Genomic DNA, 19,948 nt, shown 5'->3' on the forward strand with positions numbered 1-19,948 from the left:
AACATCGGCCTGAGCAACCTGATGCTGAGTTCAGCCAGAGTTAACCAAGCTGTGTTGAGGGAAATGACTTCAGGAAAGGACAGTGCAATATCAGCAGGCCCACATTGTTCCGCATGCCAATACCAGCCATGTGGAGTCACATGAAGGCTTTCTGAATAATCTTTTGGAAAACTAGAGCCCACCCTATCAATGGATGCCTTGCTCTTCAACTTCCCCAACTCCCACAATACCCGCAAGAAATGCAGAACTCACCATCTAGGAAGCACCACCGAGGGGAGAGCCTCTGTGCTGAGAGAGCCCTGGGGAAGGAGGTTTCATGGTCCTGGAAAGAGACACACACATTCTAGTGGCTGCATTTCGATAACCTGATGGGCTTCCCTCACTCAGCATTCTGCCATCCTTTCCTACACAAAGCACCGATGAGAAGAGCAAATCACATTTTTTTTTTCTCTAGGAACACAAAGAAGGGCTCTTTTTTGAAATTCTTTCACATAGAACTTTTGAAAATGACTCCCTCATAAAATTACCAGGAGGTTTTCAATTATTCCATTAAATATTTTCAATTATTCCATTAAACATAAATAATCTAATTTAGGACATTTACTTCCTTATGGGAATTTCTTTCTTTCCCTTTGTGAAGCCAAGGAATGAGTGACAGCTGGCTGTCATTGACACATAGGTCTAAGGCGCTGGCACAGAATGGGAATGAATCAAACGTTATCTACTGGCCACACGGGACATACGGTACGTGAGAAAAAGCAGCAGCCATCCATACACAGGGACTGTTCATCTACATGGAAACAAAGAAAATCAACCTCACATATTGAGGTCATCTCTAACCTCAGCCTTCTCCACTGAACCTAATTACAGAGGAGTTGACAAGGAAGAAAAGTAGCGCCAGGTTAACTCATGACAAAATCACTCTGTCCAACACTCATCCAGACAGCAATGTGCTCATTCACCTGAGCATTTTCTAGGCGTCTCATTTCTATGACCTCCCAATTTCCCCTCTCCTATTTAACATCAAGTCTGCCTGACATAACTACCATCATTCTTTCCTCTGGGTTCGGATAAAAATAGTTCTCTTCTCTCCAAAGTCAATCACTTAATTTAGACTCTGGACTATCTTTCTTTCTCCTTTGAACTTTATTTCTGTAGCATTATTAAAATCTACTCATTAATTCTTCTGCTCTCAATAGTTCCCTCTCTTCCAAAATAAATTCCCCTCAGCTGATCTTGTTACATCTATTTTTTTAATTTTTATTTCATTTATACTTTATTTTTTGAGACAGGCTGTCTTCCAGGCTGTCTTCCAGGCTGGAGTGCAGTGGTGTGATCATGGCTCACCATAGCCTCAGTTTCCTGGGCTCAGGTGATCCTCCAGCCTCAGCTTCCTGAGTAGATGAAACTGAAGCTGATATATCTTTTGATAATCTTCTTAACTCCCCCTTCTTGCCCTTCCAAACTCCTGAAGCTTCTGTTTATTATCTCCTGCTCCAAGTCTCACTTACACACCTCAGACATGACCTCTAGAAGCTTGGCCTCTGACCTCCCAGCCTTCCAAAGCTGCCCTTCCAAGAGACTGCCAGGACTAGCTTGCTTCCCTGACTTACTACAATTCTCAGTTCCCAAACTTCCTTGAAGTCTCAGAAGCTTTTATTTCTTATAAAGAATTAAGGCTACATCCACGAAACAGAAGAGAGAACTGGCAGATTGAAAACTGAAAGGATTTTCTCTTTAAGATTCCAAACTTTTAAAAATTAAACATTTTCTCTACTAAGAGAAGCCTGCCAGTGATAACTGGGGAGGGAGGAGAGCACCTTCTAGTTTACAACATGTGATTTGGAGCATTCTAGCCCTGGTTTGCAGTGGAATTGAAATCACTGACAGAAATGGGACAAACGAGGGAGGCCAGGTCTCTGTGGGGAAGACACTGGGAGTCTGGCCCTTAATAGGGATTTGAAATGTTCAAATGTAGGGAGCAGCACTGGGGTGCGGCTGTGCAGGCAGCAATAAAGACTTGGCAGCTGAAGCCGCAGGTGTGGATGATCTTGTGTGTACAGAGGGGACAGGAGAAGAAAACAGGAATAACATAGAAGAAGTAATAAGGACCCAATCAGAGGTTGTACTGACTTTCTTGGGAGTTAATCAACACTCCCTGCTGCCCTACTTGATCCTCAAATAAAGCCTGGGCTTAAATCACTTGTTCTCAAAGTGTGCATCAGCTAGAAACTTGTCAGAAACACAAATTTCCAGGGCCCATCCCAGGTCTACAGAAGCACTATGGGTGGAACCCAGCAATGTGTTTTAACAAGCCTTTCAGATAGGTCTGAGGATGTATGTGAAAGAACCTAAAGTTACCGAACAAAAGGATGCATCTTAGTAAACTAGAAACCTGGAGTGTATGGAGTTTTACTCTAAATGAATTCTGTGAATTAAATAATTGATAGAGGAAAAACTGGTCTCATTCAGGAATGCTACCAAAATCTATATTTATAAATATAAAATATGTATATCATTTATATTTATATATATCCATATAGCTATGGATACAGAGATACTATATAATATATAGAGAAAAAATATGTTACATATAGTCTCTCTCTTGCTCTCTATATGTATATATGTATATATAATATATACACATGTATATATTATATATTATATATGTGTATATATACATTATATATGTATATACATATGTATATACATATATATTATATATATACACTATATATGTATATATGTTATATACACACATATATATTGTTATATACACACATATATAATATATATACACATATATATGTGTATATACATATAAATATTATATGTATATACACATATATAAACGTATATATTATATGTTATATATACATATATATTATATATACACGTGTATATATATAATATATATATATACACGTGTATATATTTTCCTCTTTTTTGAACTGGATTTTCATCCTGATTGTTGAGCTAAGTGAAATCTTGACATGTGCTTAGTAACTATTTATATGAGAATTATGTGTAACATTTTGAGAATTATATTTTGACACATGTGACAACTTGTTTTAAAGGAACTTAAGGTACTTAATGCATTTTTGAAAAACAGATAAAGCTACTGACGTCTCTCAGTTGGGTGAGAAATGTAATTATAGACCAAGAAATTTGGAAGTGATTCAAAATATTTAGTGGCAACTATGAAAGCTAATAAATAAAGAGATTAAACAGAAACAGGATTATCTTCTCTATGAATAAAGGGGCTAAAACATCAAGGACACTTTCTGCATTTTGATGTTGAATATGCTGCAGAGGACACAATAAAAAAAAATCCTAACTTCTGTATGTAAAAATCAATGGAAAAAATACAGGAATGCTTGATTTATTGTTTTAAAAACCTAAGGATCCATCGCACTATCTCTAGGCTATTCTAATTACAGAAAATTGGATGTTATTTAGTCTAGGTTAGTAAAATCTAGATTGAGGCACTGCCTCAGCAACATGACTACCACAGGTTGGTAAGGAAATATAGATGGTATATATCTTTTTATGTGCAGGTGGCTGTGTGTCTGGAGAGTTTTATGCCCATGCCTGACTTTTTTAATGTAGTTTGCTTTTGTTCACTTATTTACTCTACATTTTGATCCATGGATGGAAATTGCAAAAATGTTTGATCTACAGAAACATCTGATATAACTCAATGTTCTTAAAGAGGTTTTGTCTAAAGATAACATTACAATTTTGTTTGGTGAAAACACATTGATCGCCATAAAGCTCTTTAAAATACTTTAATGGGTCCTCAAATAGGTTCAACAATTCTTGAACTCTCCAAAATTGTATGCTAGATTTGGTATGTCTATGTGTACGTTCATTTTCCTGGACAGAAAAACCACTGCTTTCTAGATTATCAAAGTGATCTGAGATTTCCAAGATGCTAAAAAAGCTATTAATTTAAAGAATCAAAAATTTAGGTCACAGAGAATTCAACAAAATAAGAAGATTCTGATCAGTAAAATGCCTTATGAGAATAGGAATCAGCAATGCAAAGTTACTGGTAATTGTAATACCAAAACAACAAACAACAAAAGCTCTCTGAGCTTGTGGCTATTCTCCTAGGAGCAGACTGAAACTAGGTCAATTTTTACACGGAAAGACTCAACTTTTTGCTTATTTCCATCCATAGTCTCTCCCAAGTGTTTGTTTTCAGTGCCTTAAGTTCTTCTACTTATGTTCATTTTTATAAACAAAGGGAAAAAATGTATTTATATTTACCATTGTATGGTATTAATAATTGAAGTTAAACAATACATCATTACTTAAAGGCACAGGAATCTGATTTTAACAATTGGAGACTTTCCTGGTGACCTGAAGATTAAACTGCAATTTTGGGAGTTGTTAGAAAAGCAAAAGTAGAGTTCTAACTTCTCTGAAATGCTTCCCTGAAATGCTTCCCTGAAATACACTTGCATCCTCTTCCAACTTTTGTGAAGCTCTTTCCACCTTGTTCATTTAAGAAAAAGTGAGTTCTTAAAGAAACAGCTACTCACATAATAGGTCCTACGTTAAAAGTCATTTGAATTCCAATGAAAAACTGTAATTACTATCTTGGCAGATTCATAATGCAACTAAACTACTTATTTAAAAATTCTACATATATAAAATGTACAAAAGCATCAAGTCTCAAAAAAAAATTGCCCTTGAATCTATTCCATGTACATATCTAAGCAGATGAAAATGCTTCACCTACATCGGGACACTAAAAATTGGAGATTTTTTTTTGAAGTCAATGTTAAAATGATGTTCCAACATAGCAGATTGACAATATGCAAAATATACCCACAAAATATGCCACTAATCGGTAAAACAAGAAACAAGAAAATCCAGGTACGAAGCATAAATGGGTGCTGAAAATATATCTCAAAGATCCAAGACAGAATAGGAGGTGAAGAGCAGGCTAGGGACAGAAAAGTTGGTGGTGGTTGAGGTGGCGGTGGTGGATGCTGGATTTCACTTGAGTTGAAAAACAGAGCAAAAAGATAGTGAGAAAGTCTGCTTCGCAAAACTGAAATTGTTGTAGGATGTGATCATCATTATCACAGACAAGCTAAGAATTGAGATGCCAAAAAATGTTCCTGTCCTTGAGGTGTTAAAATATCGTAGGGGAGACAGATCTGATGAATGAGATGGAAAAACAAGGCGAGAGATTGTATGGGATCCAGCCCCAATTAAGCAGCAAGCCCAGAGGCGGCGGAAGGCTGATGGGAAGCGCACCAGCTTTGAGAGGCACGACAATCCTGGCGCCCTACCCGCTACTCGCTGTGAGAGTTTAGGATAGTTTCTTATCCAGTTCCTTGAATACTTCATTTTAAAATAGCTACAATAATATCTATCATAAAGGGTTCTTTTGAGGAATTAATGACACATAAAATGCTTAACCCATTTGCTGAAACATGTTTATGTGCAGATATAATTATCTGAGAGATAATTATATCTCATGCTAGGCAGCTGAGACATTATTTTACCTAAAACAATTCTGCCCTTAGTCACATGAGGGTCTCATGGGACACAGGCCACATTTCAGACCAGATCATTTAGATGGTGCTACCCCTAACACAGCACTATTTATCCATAAATACATTTGCACTCAGATTCTGAGTTTTGGAGAAAACAAAGAAATAGGACAAATTTGTATGAGTGAACACAAAACAGAGTGGCTTTAAACAAAGGCTGAAATCATGCCATTTGTTGGTTTGGTGCTTATAGGGCTTGTCTTAATCAGCAATCCAGTGCCTCTGTTCCCAACATTAGATGTTATATAATTGTCTTAAATACAGGATATTGTCTTCAAGGCTGAATGTCTTCTATCACCAACAGGCATACATTTCGGAACATTTTATTTTACTGATGTCTCCCTTCCCCGTTCAATAGTAACTGCCTACTTGCTATTTCCTTAGTTTCACCAAAATTAACTTGTCACTTGCTAATTTGTCAGTTGTCACAAAACTATACATTATTCTTTTTCCTGTGATACAATTGTGATCAACCTTTTTAATGTGTATTTATTAAAGCCAATGAAATGCAAGGCATGTGACGGAAACTCACAAAAAATGAAGCATGGACCATGTCGTTAAAGGGTGGCCACTACACTAGGAACCAGTCTAGGTGCTCTGCATGCTTCTTTCTGGCTCCAATTCTTGGAGTTACTGTAAGTCTGATTTACCAAGTTTCAACTTCTTTTCCCAAGGGATGACTATTTTACTTATGATTTCAATTTATTTCCTGGCTACTGCCAACAGCCACCAATTTTGGAAAAAGGATTTTGAGCCAGCTGCCAAAAGAATCAGAGCTTGGTAATTAAAAACAAAAAAAAAATAGAAGACAGCAGAAGAAATTCATTGTTGGCAAAGCAAATGGAAGGCTCAATTCACATTTAAGAAAGCCCTTTCCTTTCAAAGTCTCAAATCTGGGGCTAAAAACCTTTGTTCTGGAGCAGTAGTTTTCAAATAGTCCTGGTGCTGATGTACGGCCAAGAAGTGCCAGTAGATATAATCCTGAGTCATCCAACCCAGTTACATAGAGGCCAGCTGTCACGATGTCAAGTAGAACAGGTAGCTCTTGACTCTGGCTCTCCTTCATTCCTTCCTACTCTTAGTCTTCCACCTACAGCTTCTGCCCTGACTCATCTCCACTGTCTGGCAGTGAAGGATAAGAAACATTAATCTGGACAAGCTGTCAAAAAATCACTGAACCACATTTTGGTGATGGTAATTTTCCTTTTTTTTTTTTTCTTTTTACGGTATGCTCATTTTTTGCTTCTGAGAATTTCCCATAAACATGGCTCTACTTCTGTATTAATGGTGGCTATAGATTAAATAAAGCTTAGACTATTCCATTTTTTATTTAATCTACTGAATAATTTATACTTGATAAAATTTCACTCAGCCATATATGTTACTATCAGAATTCACAATTGGAGTGTTCAAGTCTCACATAGTCATCTCCCTTAGTTTTAGGGTTACCTGGACACTGCCACAGAGATAATTCAGAAATATTAGGCTACAGTCTCAATAATAGCTTAATTTTAACCCATAATCTTCTATGCATGTGCAGGCTTTTTTCGTTTTGTTATTAAGAAGGCTGCATGATCTAGCTCCTACCTACCTCTCCTGCAATCCACCCCACTATTCTTCCTGAACCTCTTCTCCTGCATGTAAGAGCTGGCCACAATAAAGAACTGCAGTGGTGAGAATTTAAGTAAACTACCCAGAAGCCCCAAGCTATTCAGTGGTGGAGAGTACAGACTTCTTTTACTTCAGAGCTCATGATCTTATGCACAGGGTTTTACAGCTTCTAGAGGAATTACAATTTCAGGTTTTGAAGGAAGAGTGAGGTTTGGTATAGATCAAGTTTGAGAGCTCAGAATCTTCTAGACTCAGCTCAAACAAAAGCAGGAAGAAAGCAAACCTAGAATGATCTAAATGGCTATGAAGACCTCATTCTACTCTAGTCAAGGATCTTACACAGATGTCAAACTAAGCTTCCTGTTTCTTACCAGACAGTTTGCTCCTGGTAGCTCAGAGTTCCTGCCCCGACACATTCTTCAGTCTTGCTCTCTTCCCACTTCCCACCACTGCGTTCCCTGCTGCCTAAGAATTCCACAGAAATATGGTAATCAATGGGAATGGTAGGCAACCCCAACCCAGACACAGGAACCGAGACTACAACCATGTGAAGAAAAATCCAATTACAGATTTTGGGTAACTTTGCTGTATGCATTATGTAACTTATAATCTTCACACAAATATAGCCAACCTTAATATGTTTTTAGCATGTTGCATGGTTTTCATTTCTGTTATGATTTTATTTTTGAAGTACCATAAAGTTTATCGGAATTTTGCAAACATTGGCAACAATACCACACAACCTAAAAATGCCATCCATAGAAACAGCATTAAATATATACCATGGAATAGAGTGATAATTTTTAAAGACTGAATTAGAGTTTCACCTATTAGCAAGATGAATTTCCATGGTACGTTACTGTTAAAAATAAATTGTGGTATAATATGTATAGTGTGCACATGCAAATTGTAAACACATTTTTATTTTTAGTACAATTTTTATTTTTTTTTTGAGACAGGGTCTCACCCTGTCACCCAGGCGGGAGTGCAGTGGTGCAATCTCAGCTCACTGCAACCTCTGCCTCCTGGACTCAAACAATCCTCCCACCTCGGGTGCCCAAGTAGCTGGGACTACAGGCACATACTACAGCGCCCGGCTAATTTTGGGGTTGTTTTTTTGTACAGATGGGGTTTCACCATGTTACCCAGACTGGTCTCAAACTGCTGGGCTCAAGTGATCTGCCCATGATGGCCTCCCAAAGTGCTGAGATCACAGGCATGAGCCACTGCACCCAGCTACATTTGTATTTTTAAACAACAATCCCCACATATGTATTCATGTATGTCTATGTGCGTAACTTTGTATAAATGTGGGAAAACAAAAATGCGCACCATAAAGGTCTACATTGGGTGGAGAGTTAAAAACCAAACAGAAGTCTAGAATTACGTACAATATCAAAACTGAGGTAAACCAAGATTATAAAACCTGGCAGATTGCAGAACACACATAGCTTATAAAAGTCAAGAGATATACCATGAGGACCTTGATATCAGAGAGAAATGCATATTGTATGGGTTAAAAATGGAGCAGGAATAAAGAGAAGCAGAATATCAGACAGGAATTCACAATTTACCACGATAGTCCATAAACTTTTTATGCTCGCACATTCTTAACCTACCATGACCACACAGATGAATGGGTTCTTCCGTACGCAGGGTACAAATAATTCCTGCATCACGTCTATCTATACACCTTTCTCTTGTACTTCAAAAAAATAATAATAATTGGAGTGTAAGTGAGTGATAGTGATGTTAATAGACAGGTGTTACTGAATTTTCTCTAATTCGTGTTTAAAGTAACTCTCGTTACTAATCCACACAGCTCACATCAGGTAAACACCTTCTCTGTTCTCAGAGGGTCTGGAAGACTGGTAGACTGGGTAGCCCTGGCATTAAGGATTCCTTGATTCAGGGGCATCCTCTAGTCTCTGCAGAAGGGTGAAAAGCAGTGCAATGTGGACCGTGAATTAGACTTGGAAGGAAATAGGAAGTAAGAAAAACAAATGGCTCCTGGAAAGGGGGTGAATATTGGTTCCAGGACAGACCTTAGCTTCATGGAAGCTCTAGGTTGGACCTGGCGATGTTCTCATCACTACACAAGAACACGAATGGTCAGAGTATGTCTGATTTGTGAATGCTGCACATTAAATAAATGTACAGTGACCTATTTTCCAATAGAGAGAAAAAATACGATCTTAAAAATATGCGTCTTTCAAAAGCATCTGACAGTAGATACTGAAGCAATAGGATTGTATGAATGCAGCTATATTTCCCTGAACTGTGCCTCTAACCATCATATCCAAAGCTTTCAATGGTAATTTAGGGCCTCTAGTCTCCCCAGTCCTCTCAAATTGCATGATCAAATCAATGATTCATCAAAGAGATAAGATACTTGACTTGCCCATTTTGGATCTGTTACTTTTCTTCATATAAATGGTGTGGTTTAGATGAATGCAACTGTCATTGCTGTAGGCCAAATGACATAACCTTAGATATACCATGCTCCTTTCTATTTTAAATATAATAATCTTCTAAAATTACATGCTCTTTAAATGAATAATATTAGCAAAAACTGCTCATTTCAAAAATCCCTGATATGTGAATCTTCTCTTATGATATATATTAATGGAAAATATGTTTCTTGTGCTAAAAATATAGGCACATGCACAAACACAAAACTGACATTCCTCATATATATATATTTCTGAAAGCCAACTGGCATAAATTATATAAAATTGATGAGAAAATCATCTGAACCACTATTTGGCATGCATATGCCAAAGTTACCCTTAATTCACATGCAATTGCTCATAGCTGATGCACACATAATTTAATGAAGGCACAGCAGCCCCATCACACACTAGTAAGTTTTCCAATTAAGCAATATTCACCTAGTGTTGAACTATGCCTTCAATGTGAATGAAATTCTGTTTCTTTCATAAAATTGAGAAAGGACGTAAACAGAAACAAAACAAAAGTTCTATGGCTTGGGAATCCCTGCCTCATTTAATAATGGCCAATCAATAATCACCTTACTTTTAAATTTCTCTCATTACCCATTCAAAATTCTCATCTGTCTGCCCCAACATCTCCCACATACAAGCCATCTATCCATTTTTTTAACATAATGTTGCATACAAATAGGTATGTATGTGTCTCTGTCTAACTACAGCCCCAAATAGGCTTGCTACTATTTATTTTAATATCTTAAAACCCCTTCATCTCGAACCTACTTTACCACTCATGACTCCTACAGTGGAGGAATACAGAAATGGCATGGCCATTCTTCAACCCAGATTTCGAAGATGAAGAAACAGTGACAGTGGGGTAGAAGATAGAAATAAGCAATATTCTAACATTTTCAAGAGTCCCTTTGTGTGAGAAAGTTCTCCATTAGCAATAATGACAACTCCAGTACTGTCTTCACTCGTAACAGACAACAGACCTGACCCTAGGCAAGTCTTATTTAATTCCTCATTTGACCCATTTCTGACAGCTTTAATCTAGTCCAAAGGAATGGCATTCTCCAAAGTTTCTAGCTGGTACTGTCCTTCTCTCTCACACAAGATAAATCAATTCCCAGGAAGACTCTCTAAACCTTGTCCCACTCTATCTATTGAAGGACTCTTCTAGACTCCAGAAAACAAATGGAGGAGGAAGAGATTTCAGAGAAGGGAGAGAGATGAATAAGGACAGCCAGAATAAAGAGAAAGGGGATGAATGAAATATTTATAGGAAAATGCTGTTTGCCTAGAACTAGACACAATTTTAATGGAATACAACACAGGCTGGTCCTCCAGAAGAGCAGGCATGTAGGAACAAAGGACATCAGCGGAGGAACAAGTAACGTAGACTCCGATATGACCAAGAGGTTTTTTTTTTTTTCTTATGAAAGTGAAAGACCTCTGTACCACCCTGAAGAATGAAAAGGCTTTTCAATAATGTTTTCTCTATTTTTAAATATTCCAACCATTCTGGTACTATTTTTAAGTGAATTAATTCTTAGAGAAAGTAATCACCTGGTTGAATCTATTTTTGCACCTACAGGTGAATCCTGTGGTATGCACTAAAATCTCAAGTTATAATTCCTACCATTTAATGCCCCATAAAGCATCACCCTGGGGAAATGGGGAAACCCAGGGTGTCTACAAAAAAACCCCTCTAATTGCTCCTAGTTCTCTCTTTATTCTACCCTACTACATCTATAAATGCCTCCTTCTGTTCTCCATCCCTACTTTTTCTTTTGTTCCTCTTCTCTCTTTCTCCTTTCCATTTCCTCATCTAGGTCTTATACCTATCTGGGGTTCTCATTTATGTACTGAGAACCATCAGAGTGACTCAGGGTTCCTCAAGCTCTACACTATTGACATTTGGGGCTGGATAATTCTTCATGGTAGGAGGCTTCTCTGTGCACGATAAGATGTTTAACAGCATCCTTGGCCTTTATCCAACAGATTTCAAAGTCTTCAGACCTTGCCAAATGTCCCCTACAGGGAGCAAATTCTTCCCAGCTGGAAATCACTAGAATGGCACATCTGCCTCTATTCCTTAGTACCTTTGTGATTTGGGGTTAAGAAGGGATATCATGCTTTCGAGGGAGGAAGCAGAGAAGGAATTATCTCAAAGTAGGTGGCCTCAGAAAGGACCCTTATCAAATAAGCAGGTAGAGTCCAATTCTTATGTTAATTCTTGTTCATTTGGCAACCCCAAGAATATCCTAAATCTGCAAGTGCAGTGCATTTTGCTTGTAAAACATATTAGTTACAGGTTACATCGATGCTATTAGGATGGAGGGGTCTTTGAATTTTGACCTCAGAGATGGTGTAGGCAGGAATTTTCAACAGGCTATAAATATCTAACACATTCTTGTATAACCCATGATACCTTGTTAGGTTAACATGAGGTGTCATTTTTGAGCTTCAGTGCTTTGTTGGCAATTCACTATGCATTTGGAAAGGGAAGAAACCAAAGCAATGAAAGGCTTAAGTGGCGAGAAACTGCCATATGGCTCACTAATAAGGTGTCTTGGGCACGTGTACACCTTTCTAAATGCTGCTTTTCTCTTGAGATTTTTCTCGTCTTAGAAAACAGTCAGCTAAAATCCTAGCTGCAAATTAGTGAGCTGACAGGAATTTCTCAAGTTTTCAAACATACTGGTATTAATTTATTCTCTTCACAGTTAATCCTCCAAGCATATTTAATGTCATCTCATAGACAAGAAACTTCATTAACAGGCATTTAAGGCATTTCATCGTTCATGTTTCTTTTTCACCTATAACACTCCTTATTCCCACCGGGACAAACTAGGGAATTCTGATGTAATCAGTTTCTGCACTAAGAAATGAAAGATTTAGTATTAAATTTCCTGCCAGTCACCTTCTACATAAAAATTAATAGCACCTATATCCCATGTGTTTTATAATACACACACCTAGAAAAAAATACAGAAATCAATCCATATCTTTTCAGCCTCTCAATGGCATTTGACACTGTCCATTACTCCTTCCTCTCTGAAATACATTTCACTCTTGGCTTTCGTGATACCACCTTCTCCTTGATTTCCAGCTTCCCTGCTGCTTATCTCAGTTTCCATGATTCTTCTTGACCAGTTGCTGTCTTGAACCTGCACTCTTCTTGACTCATGAGTAAACATAGATAGAACATTGGGCCCTCCTCTTTAACTGAACTCCTCCCTAAGTGATCTCCTCTGGTCTTGTAGTTTTAAGCACCATTCATCCATTTGCTGATGACTCCAAAATTTCTATCTCTGGGCCGGAATTTTTTAATGAGGTTTAATATTCGTATACCCAACTGCCTACTCACCAACCCCCTTGGATCTAACAGACATATCAAAACTAATACGGCTAACACAGAAGTCTATTTCCTATGCCTCCAACTCATTCCTCCTTTGATGATCTTGGCCAAACATGAAAGCTTATCTCTCCCAGTTTCGTGCTTCAACCAGCTCTCCTTGCCCTGCTCAGGAAATTCCTCATTAGCTTCTCCCTGTGCTCTGGCCACGTTAATTCTAACACAGTCTCTTTTTCTTTCCTGTTTAATGAGCAAATTCTGGGCTTCTTGGATCTTTTTTGTTCCAACCATTCCTTCATGCTCAAAGGCCCCTGATTTTTATCACTCTTCTGGCTCCTTCATTGTCCTAAGGAAGGATATGGGAAAAGGTGACACCCCTAACACTCATCCCTGATCACTGCATTCGTTATCCTAGATGTTCAGCACACAAAACCTTTTGATGTGGCATTTATAATGCAGCGGTTTTGACACCAAGATTTGACTTGACTGTAAGTAAACAAAATAATGCAGCAATATTTTGACATAGAAAAATATCATTAATCCTTCTGAGTGTTATTACCAAACAATACATGCAATACATAACTCACTCATATTGTAGTATCTTATCCATCCGTTGATCTCCATGAATAGTTACAGATAGGGCATAAAAAAATATGGTACAAAATACCCAGAATTTTAACTCTCACACCAAAAATGACTACATCATATAAGCCAGGAATAATAAATAAAAGTAGTTTCATAAACCTAGCTAGGATAAATCTAACATATTTTGATAAAGTTTTAAAGGTTCGAAATGTCCAAGAGGAAAAAGTATAAACTCTTAAAGACAATATCCTCATAGTCTTATAACTACTACTGCCAATTGTTAGAGATCAGCTCTTACCTTTAAAAGCACTATGCTTTTTTTATTTTAATTTTTATTTTAAGTTCTTGGGTACGTGTGCAGGATATGCAGGTTTGTTACATAGGTAAACATGTGCCATGGTGGTTTGCTGCACCCATCAACCCATACCCTAGGTATTAAACCCAGCATGTATTAGCTATTATTCCTAATGCTCTCCTTCCTCCCACCCTTACAACAGGCCCTAGTGTGTATTGTTCCCCTCTCTGTGTCCATGGGTTCTCATTGTTTAGCTACCACTTGTAAGTGACAACATGTGGTGTTTGGTTGTCTGTTCTTGCATAAGTTTGCTGAGGATAATGGCTTCCAGCTCCATCCATGTCAGTGCAAAGAACGTGATCTCATTCCTTTTTATGGCTGCATAGTATTCCATGGTATATATGTACCACATTTTCTTTATCCAGTCTATCGTTGACGGGCATTTGGGTTGATTCCATGTCTTTGCTATTGTGAAAGCACTATGCTTTTTAAAATAAAATTTACACCAAGATAGTGGCTCTGGGTAAATATGCAAATAGTCACTCTGATGAAAGTTTTGCTCTATCTAAGAAATTAGGTGGAAATTTGTCTTCTAGTGTTTGGTAAAAACAGTCTAGAAGAAGTTCATTTTGTTTTGTTTTTAATGTAAACATATCCTAAGTGACTTTTCTTCCTTTCAAGGCCAGACAGACGGAAGAAAGAACTCTGGAAGTGTGGGATATGTTGTTTGAGAAATAAATACACAAATAAGAACACAAAGGCCATTCCTGTCATTAAGGCTGAAGATATGCTGCTTCAGCCAAGAGTAGAGGGTATCATTGGTAGGGGGAATACCTAGAAGGCTACAAGGTATAGGTTTTTCTTTAAATTATTGTGTTTTCTATTTATGTTAAAGGATGTTAAATTGGAAATTTCAGGCATGGGAAAATAGACATAAAAATCCAAAGTGAAGTGCTAAACCAGGATTTTCACATTTATAAATTTAGGCATAGTTATATTCCTCCCCACATGGAAGTATGAAGGGTTTGAAGAGATTTATTTGGAGAGAATTGTTGGCATGCTGTGATTCCCACATACCTTTCCTCTTAACAGGGCAGGGTAAGGAGCCTTCAGATAAAAGGGCTTTAATGAGACCAGTCAAAGAGCTTTGTTTGGGCTCCTTGCAGTCGGGAGTAATACTGTGTACTAGAATCTACATCATGTCTGAGAAATCTAATGCATAAGAGGATGGCTGAAGAGATCTGTGCATCACAAGTGGGATGAGGAAGCTGGAAAGAAACTGCACCCCCAAAGTCTGCTGGGATAAAGAATAACTGAGTGTTCTCCTACAGACTTTATATGGGCCATAGAGAGAGGCAGACTGGGTTTATTAGATTGTCCAAAAGACCCGGGATGAACCACTCAGATTACATTTTAAAACTGTTGCTTGATGGTTGTAGGAAGCATGGAATTCTCTTTTTCAGGAGATGATGGAAAAAAACATAGTCCTGGTTGCTAATGGCAGTCATCTTGGACCACAAAGTCATCTAGCCCAGAGGTAAAATTGACAGGAAGAGGAGAACAAAGTAGAAGGACCAGCAGGAAAGTGGAGTGTGAGCCATGACCAAATGGGATGAGAAATCCACCTTGATCTGGACTTTTTGCTTATGTGAACCAAGAGACCCTTTCCCTGCTAAGCTAGTTTCAGCTGAGTTTTCTGGTATTTGTTACTGAAAGCACTCAATTTTATAATCTTTTCTAAATGATCTAGGAGAAAATCCACAGTCTAAATTTGTGCTAGACTAGGGTGGTCCAAAATCAGGAAAATGCAAAAGAATCAGAATACCATTTTCACTAGGTTCTTAGAATGAACTCTATCCCTAGGGAAGATGTGAACTCTAAATCAAAATGAGACATTAATTGAAAGATGGACTTCATTTGGCCAGAAGGTAAGAAACAAGGAGAGTCAATTATTTGTTACCTGGTAATGAACTCTCTGGGAGCCAGAAGAAACTGACTGTAGGTCCTAATGAGAAAATGAAAAAAGAAAATCCATACCTTAAAATTAGTTTGAACAAGCTGCCCCACAACTCGATCTCAACTGAACTCCCAATTTAATATTACTATGCTCATCTGGAAAGTATCTAACACACCCAAATTCATAAAGGTTAAATAAAGAAGGTAATGCCAGAAATAATAAAAGCAAACCAAGTTGGACTGAGAGAAGGTCATTAAGCTGTTGAAACCTATAAGTCCTACATAGTGTTTAGAGGTAAGTGTTATATTATTATTTCAATCTCCTATAGAGGACACCAGAAGTAAAAGACAGGCAATTTTGTTCTGATAAATGGGGATTATATTTAATGTGCATATAAACTTTTGGCTTGTGAAGAAGGCTTTGGAAATCCCTTTAAACACTTAGAAAGCTTTTCTTTACCTTAGACCAGATACATACTGTCATGGTAACTGTTTATACTGATAAGTCGCTTAGCAAATAGGGGTTTTCATAGACTACAAAGAGAAAATCACCAATCACCTCCACATTATCACAAAGTGCAAATTAACAGGGTTGAAATTAATGAGGTTTTACTGGCAGATTGTGAAAGCCTGACTCCTTTCATAAAGTTTTATAACGAACTTGTCACCATTGTCATGCCTCCTAGGCTTCCTTGCTAATGAGTGTAGTGATTCTATTTACAGATATCAGCAATCCTGGGTACCTTTGTCCTTACACCTGTTTCCCACAGGGTTTCATCACATTACTTTCCATTAGTTTTAAAAATTTTTCCTCTTTATTTGTTGAGTTGCCTCTTTTTTAAAAATCCTACTTTTACTTGAGTATTGGTGCATTAAGCATGCTATTAAGTTAGTTAAGTTGGTTTTTAACAAAGTCAATTCATCAATCGTGTATTAATACTATTCTACTGTGAAGTCTTGCTAACAAAGCTCTACATGTGTTAATTTTTAAAAAAGGTAAAAAGGTTTGGTACCAATTATGATTCCTTTTTTTCATTACAGGTTTCTGGAGTGAGATTCCACAGCAAAATACAAACATTATTTTGGGAAATGAGATACTAGAAGTTTGGGAACATATTAACAGAATTGGACCTGAGTCACTAAAAATACATGTATTTTAACTTGTTTAAGCAGCTATCCTCAGTCAAAATAGCTTAATGAAGCCGTAAGTGTAAAATTTGTTGACCATCTTTCTCTCATCCACATCAGTATTCAATATTTGTCATCTATTTCTCAAAATCAGTAATTTTTCACATCACTATGTGCCTCTCCCCTGAATTTATTTCTACCAAGAGAAACAGAATCAAATATTCAGGGTGAAGTGGTTACAACTCAGAGGGATTTTAAACAGTATGTGTCTACTTTATTTACAATATTTACCTATGTATAACATGTTGTCTGGGACAGAATTGCTTATCAAGGGGTATCAAGACAACCCAACAGCTTTAAAAATACAAATGTCTAGGCCACACCCAAGAAAAGTGACTCTAATATACATCTTTCATCAAAAAAAATGATAAAGAAATCGTCATATATGCTTTTTGCAATTTGTGGAATGGAGACGGTTAAGACTCCCCCTCAAATTTTTGCAAAAACAACCAACAACAATTGTAATGATGAGTTTGGGTCTCCTGGCTTTGCTGGTGCAGTTCACATTTATGGGAGTGCCATATACGGGGTCACTTCCTTTCTGTTTCTCTAAAGCAAGACTAGATTGAGGAAAAAAATAGATTATTCTTTTGTGTTCTGACAAATTCCTATGAGATGTAGAGGATTTTTCTTTCCCATAGAAGTTTTATTTATTTTTTTGTTTACAAAATCTAGCTGTCTCTGACATAAGTGTCAGACACAAAACATTAAATATCACTGTTTTCTTTCATTATTTATCAGTCCCTGTTGAAATTCTGAACATCTCAAATATACAGGTATGTGTCTGGTAAAATGACAAGTTCCAAGCTATAGTTATGGAACACACCAGGGCAACAGCACCCTGTAGTCAATGCTTTCCCATTTCAACCATCTGAGGAGTGAACAACGGAGACAGTGGGAGAGGGTGACATACAGCGTATGCTTGAAGGACAAAGCCACCACATTTCCACTTCCTCTCCAAATGCATCATTTCAGAAGCAAATATATATGGCTGGTAATTGTTTACAAAAATGGAAAGTTGAGGAGAATAAAAAATTGGCTAAATAAACTCACCTCCTGTAGGCGGTCTATGTACATACGGCAAGTCTCCAAATCACAGTCTCCACGCACAACTAGAATACCCAGAGGTATCGCTAAGGGTGAAGGAAGAAGAAAAATCTAAAATAACATATTTGATTTTTCTATATCACCATAAATGTGTTTCTCATGGTTAAAAAACAATCTCATAAATATTATGGGTTTTTTAGATATGTCCGTAAAAAGAAAGAAGTACTTTCTCCCTACACCTTTTTTATTATTTCAGTCTCTTCTTGTTTGCAGTTGTCACACACTTTCCTAGCATGATCCATGTTGCCCCTTGCCACCTGCCCCTCATCTCATTGTATTTCACTGGCCCTGAGATGAAGTGAATTGTCGCAGTAACGATGGATTGGCAGAACAGGGAGGCTGCTCATGGACAGTTGATAATTATGCTTGCATTTTTTATGCTTATGCATAAATTTATGCTTGCACTTGCAATAGACAACATGAGGATGCAGTGCCGGGGGAATTAAAAATTGAGGATTCTGGACACTTACTCCTTCCTTCCTGAATGCAGACAACTTCATCTTTTTGTCTGTCTACAACAGTTTCCTATTTATGAGACTTGAGCTACTCAAGGCACTGTTGCTACCTGGTGGCCAACATCACAACTAAAGGCATAAAATGTTAGAAAGAAAAGAACAAAAAACAGCTTCTAGAAGAGGCAAAGCTTAAAAATCCAACTAATTTTAAGGATGGCCAATGTAAGAGTGGTAACAGTAGGACCTCAGAAAACAATAAGACAAGACTAAGTTATGCACCTTATAAAATATCCTACTTAGGTAGTGTCAAACACACACAGTGGCTTTAGTGTATAGAACCTACTTCAGATAGAATCACAAGAGTCCTGAAATACTGAAAAATAGTCTTCTTTCCAAAACTTAAAAAAAAATCTACAAATTTCTCATTTTAAAAGTACAATTACACTATTAAATCCATGATCTAACATAAAACCTTCAAAATTTTGAATTAACCAACTGGTAAGTAGCAAGCAAATGATAAGACAGTGGTGTTCTCTAAGAATTTTTTACAATCATTCACTCATTGAGTGTATATTTAAAGCCATCATCCATAAATCTGTCTGAAAATACAAAGTACTGGGGCCTTAAAAATTCATAATACACAGAAGATTTAAAATGCATAAAAAACCTTGAAGAATCTCCACGTAGTAGAGAAGGCATATATATAAACAAAAAAATGATAAGTATAACACAGGCCGTATTAAGTGTATTAACTTAGTCATTTGAAAACTATAGGAAAGAGGGGCTAATTCTTGCCTGGGTGAAGGGGTAGATTTTAGGCTCTCTGAAGAACATGAAGCCTCACTTGATGTTTTAGCTAGAGGAGCAAAGGTGGTCTAGAGAAAAAGAGTTTGTATCTCAATGTTACCTCCTAGATTGGTTTCTGCTAGGGAGACCTAATCAATCCCACCACCCCATTCCCTTATGTTTCTAAAGTCCTGCATACATAAATCTTTAAGGCATCCATGATTTTGTAGAACTATGGAAGCCTGTGAGTGAGTGTGGATTGTTTACCTTCACTTCCCCAATGCCTAGTAAAGAAATGGTAGATATTCAATAAATGAGTATAAAAAGAGGGAGGAAGATGGGCTTAACGACTGTTTGGATGCAAAAGAGAAAGTCTGTCTTTCAGGTGCAAGACACCTGTCCAGGGTAGACAAGAAACAAGGTAAGCAAAAGGCAGTCAGTAGAGGATAGGGAGCACTTGTAACTGTCATATCTTTGGGGGAGTAATAATCATTCTAAAAGAATATTTCTCCTTTTAAAAGATAAACAGAAGCATCAAAAAGTTTTCAGCATGGCAATCATGCATCTTTGCAGGAAATGGAAGG

At 37.3% G+C, this 19,948-nt stretch overlaps 1 protein-coding gene across 29 annotated transcripts in view; it reads right to left on the reverse strand.

Annotated features, from left to right (window-relative positions):
• Nucleotides 1-19,948, reverse strand: part of DGKI (diacylglycerol kinase iota) — a 496,276-nt gene that overhangs the window by 113,806 nt on the left and 362,522 nt on the right. For all 29 annotated transcript variants that reach the window (XR_010159013.1, XR_010159015.1, XR_010159014.1 and 26 more), the window contains 3 exons: nucleotides 18,070-18,149; nucleotides 15,833-15,877; nucleotides 253-322 (listed from right to left, as the gene is read on the reverse strand). Coding sequence is in view for 25 of the 29 variants with exons in the window: in XM_063815623.1 (XP_063671693.1) it covers nucleotides 253-322; nucleotides 15,833-15,877; nucleotides 18,070-18,149 (195 nt within the window). In the remaining 4 variants the exon portion in view is untranslated. The remainder of the gene's footprint in view (nucleotides 1-252; nucleotides 323-15,832; nucleotides 15,878-18,069; nucleotides 18,150-19,948) is intronic.

The sequence above is a fragment of the Pan troglodytes genome, chromosome 6 (assembly GCF_028858775.2).
Source record: "Pan troglodytes isolate AG18354 chromosome 6, NHGRI_mPanTro3-v2.0_pri, whole genome shotgun sequence".
Lineage (NCBI taxonomy): Eukaryota > Metazoa > Chordata > Mammalia > Primates > Hominidae > Pan > Pan troglodytes.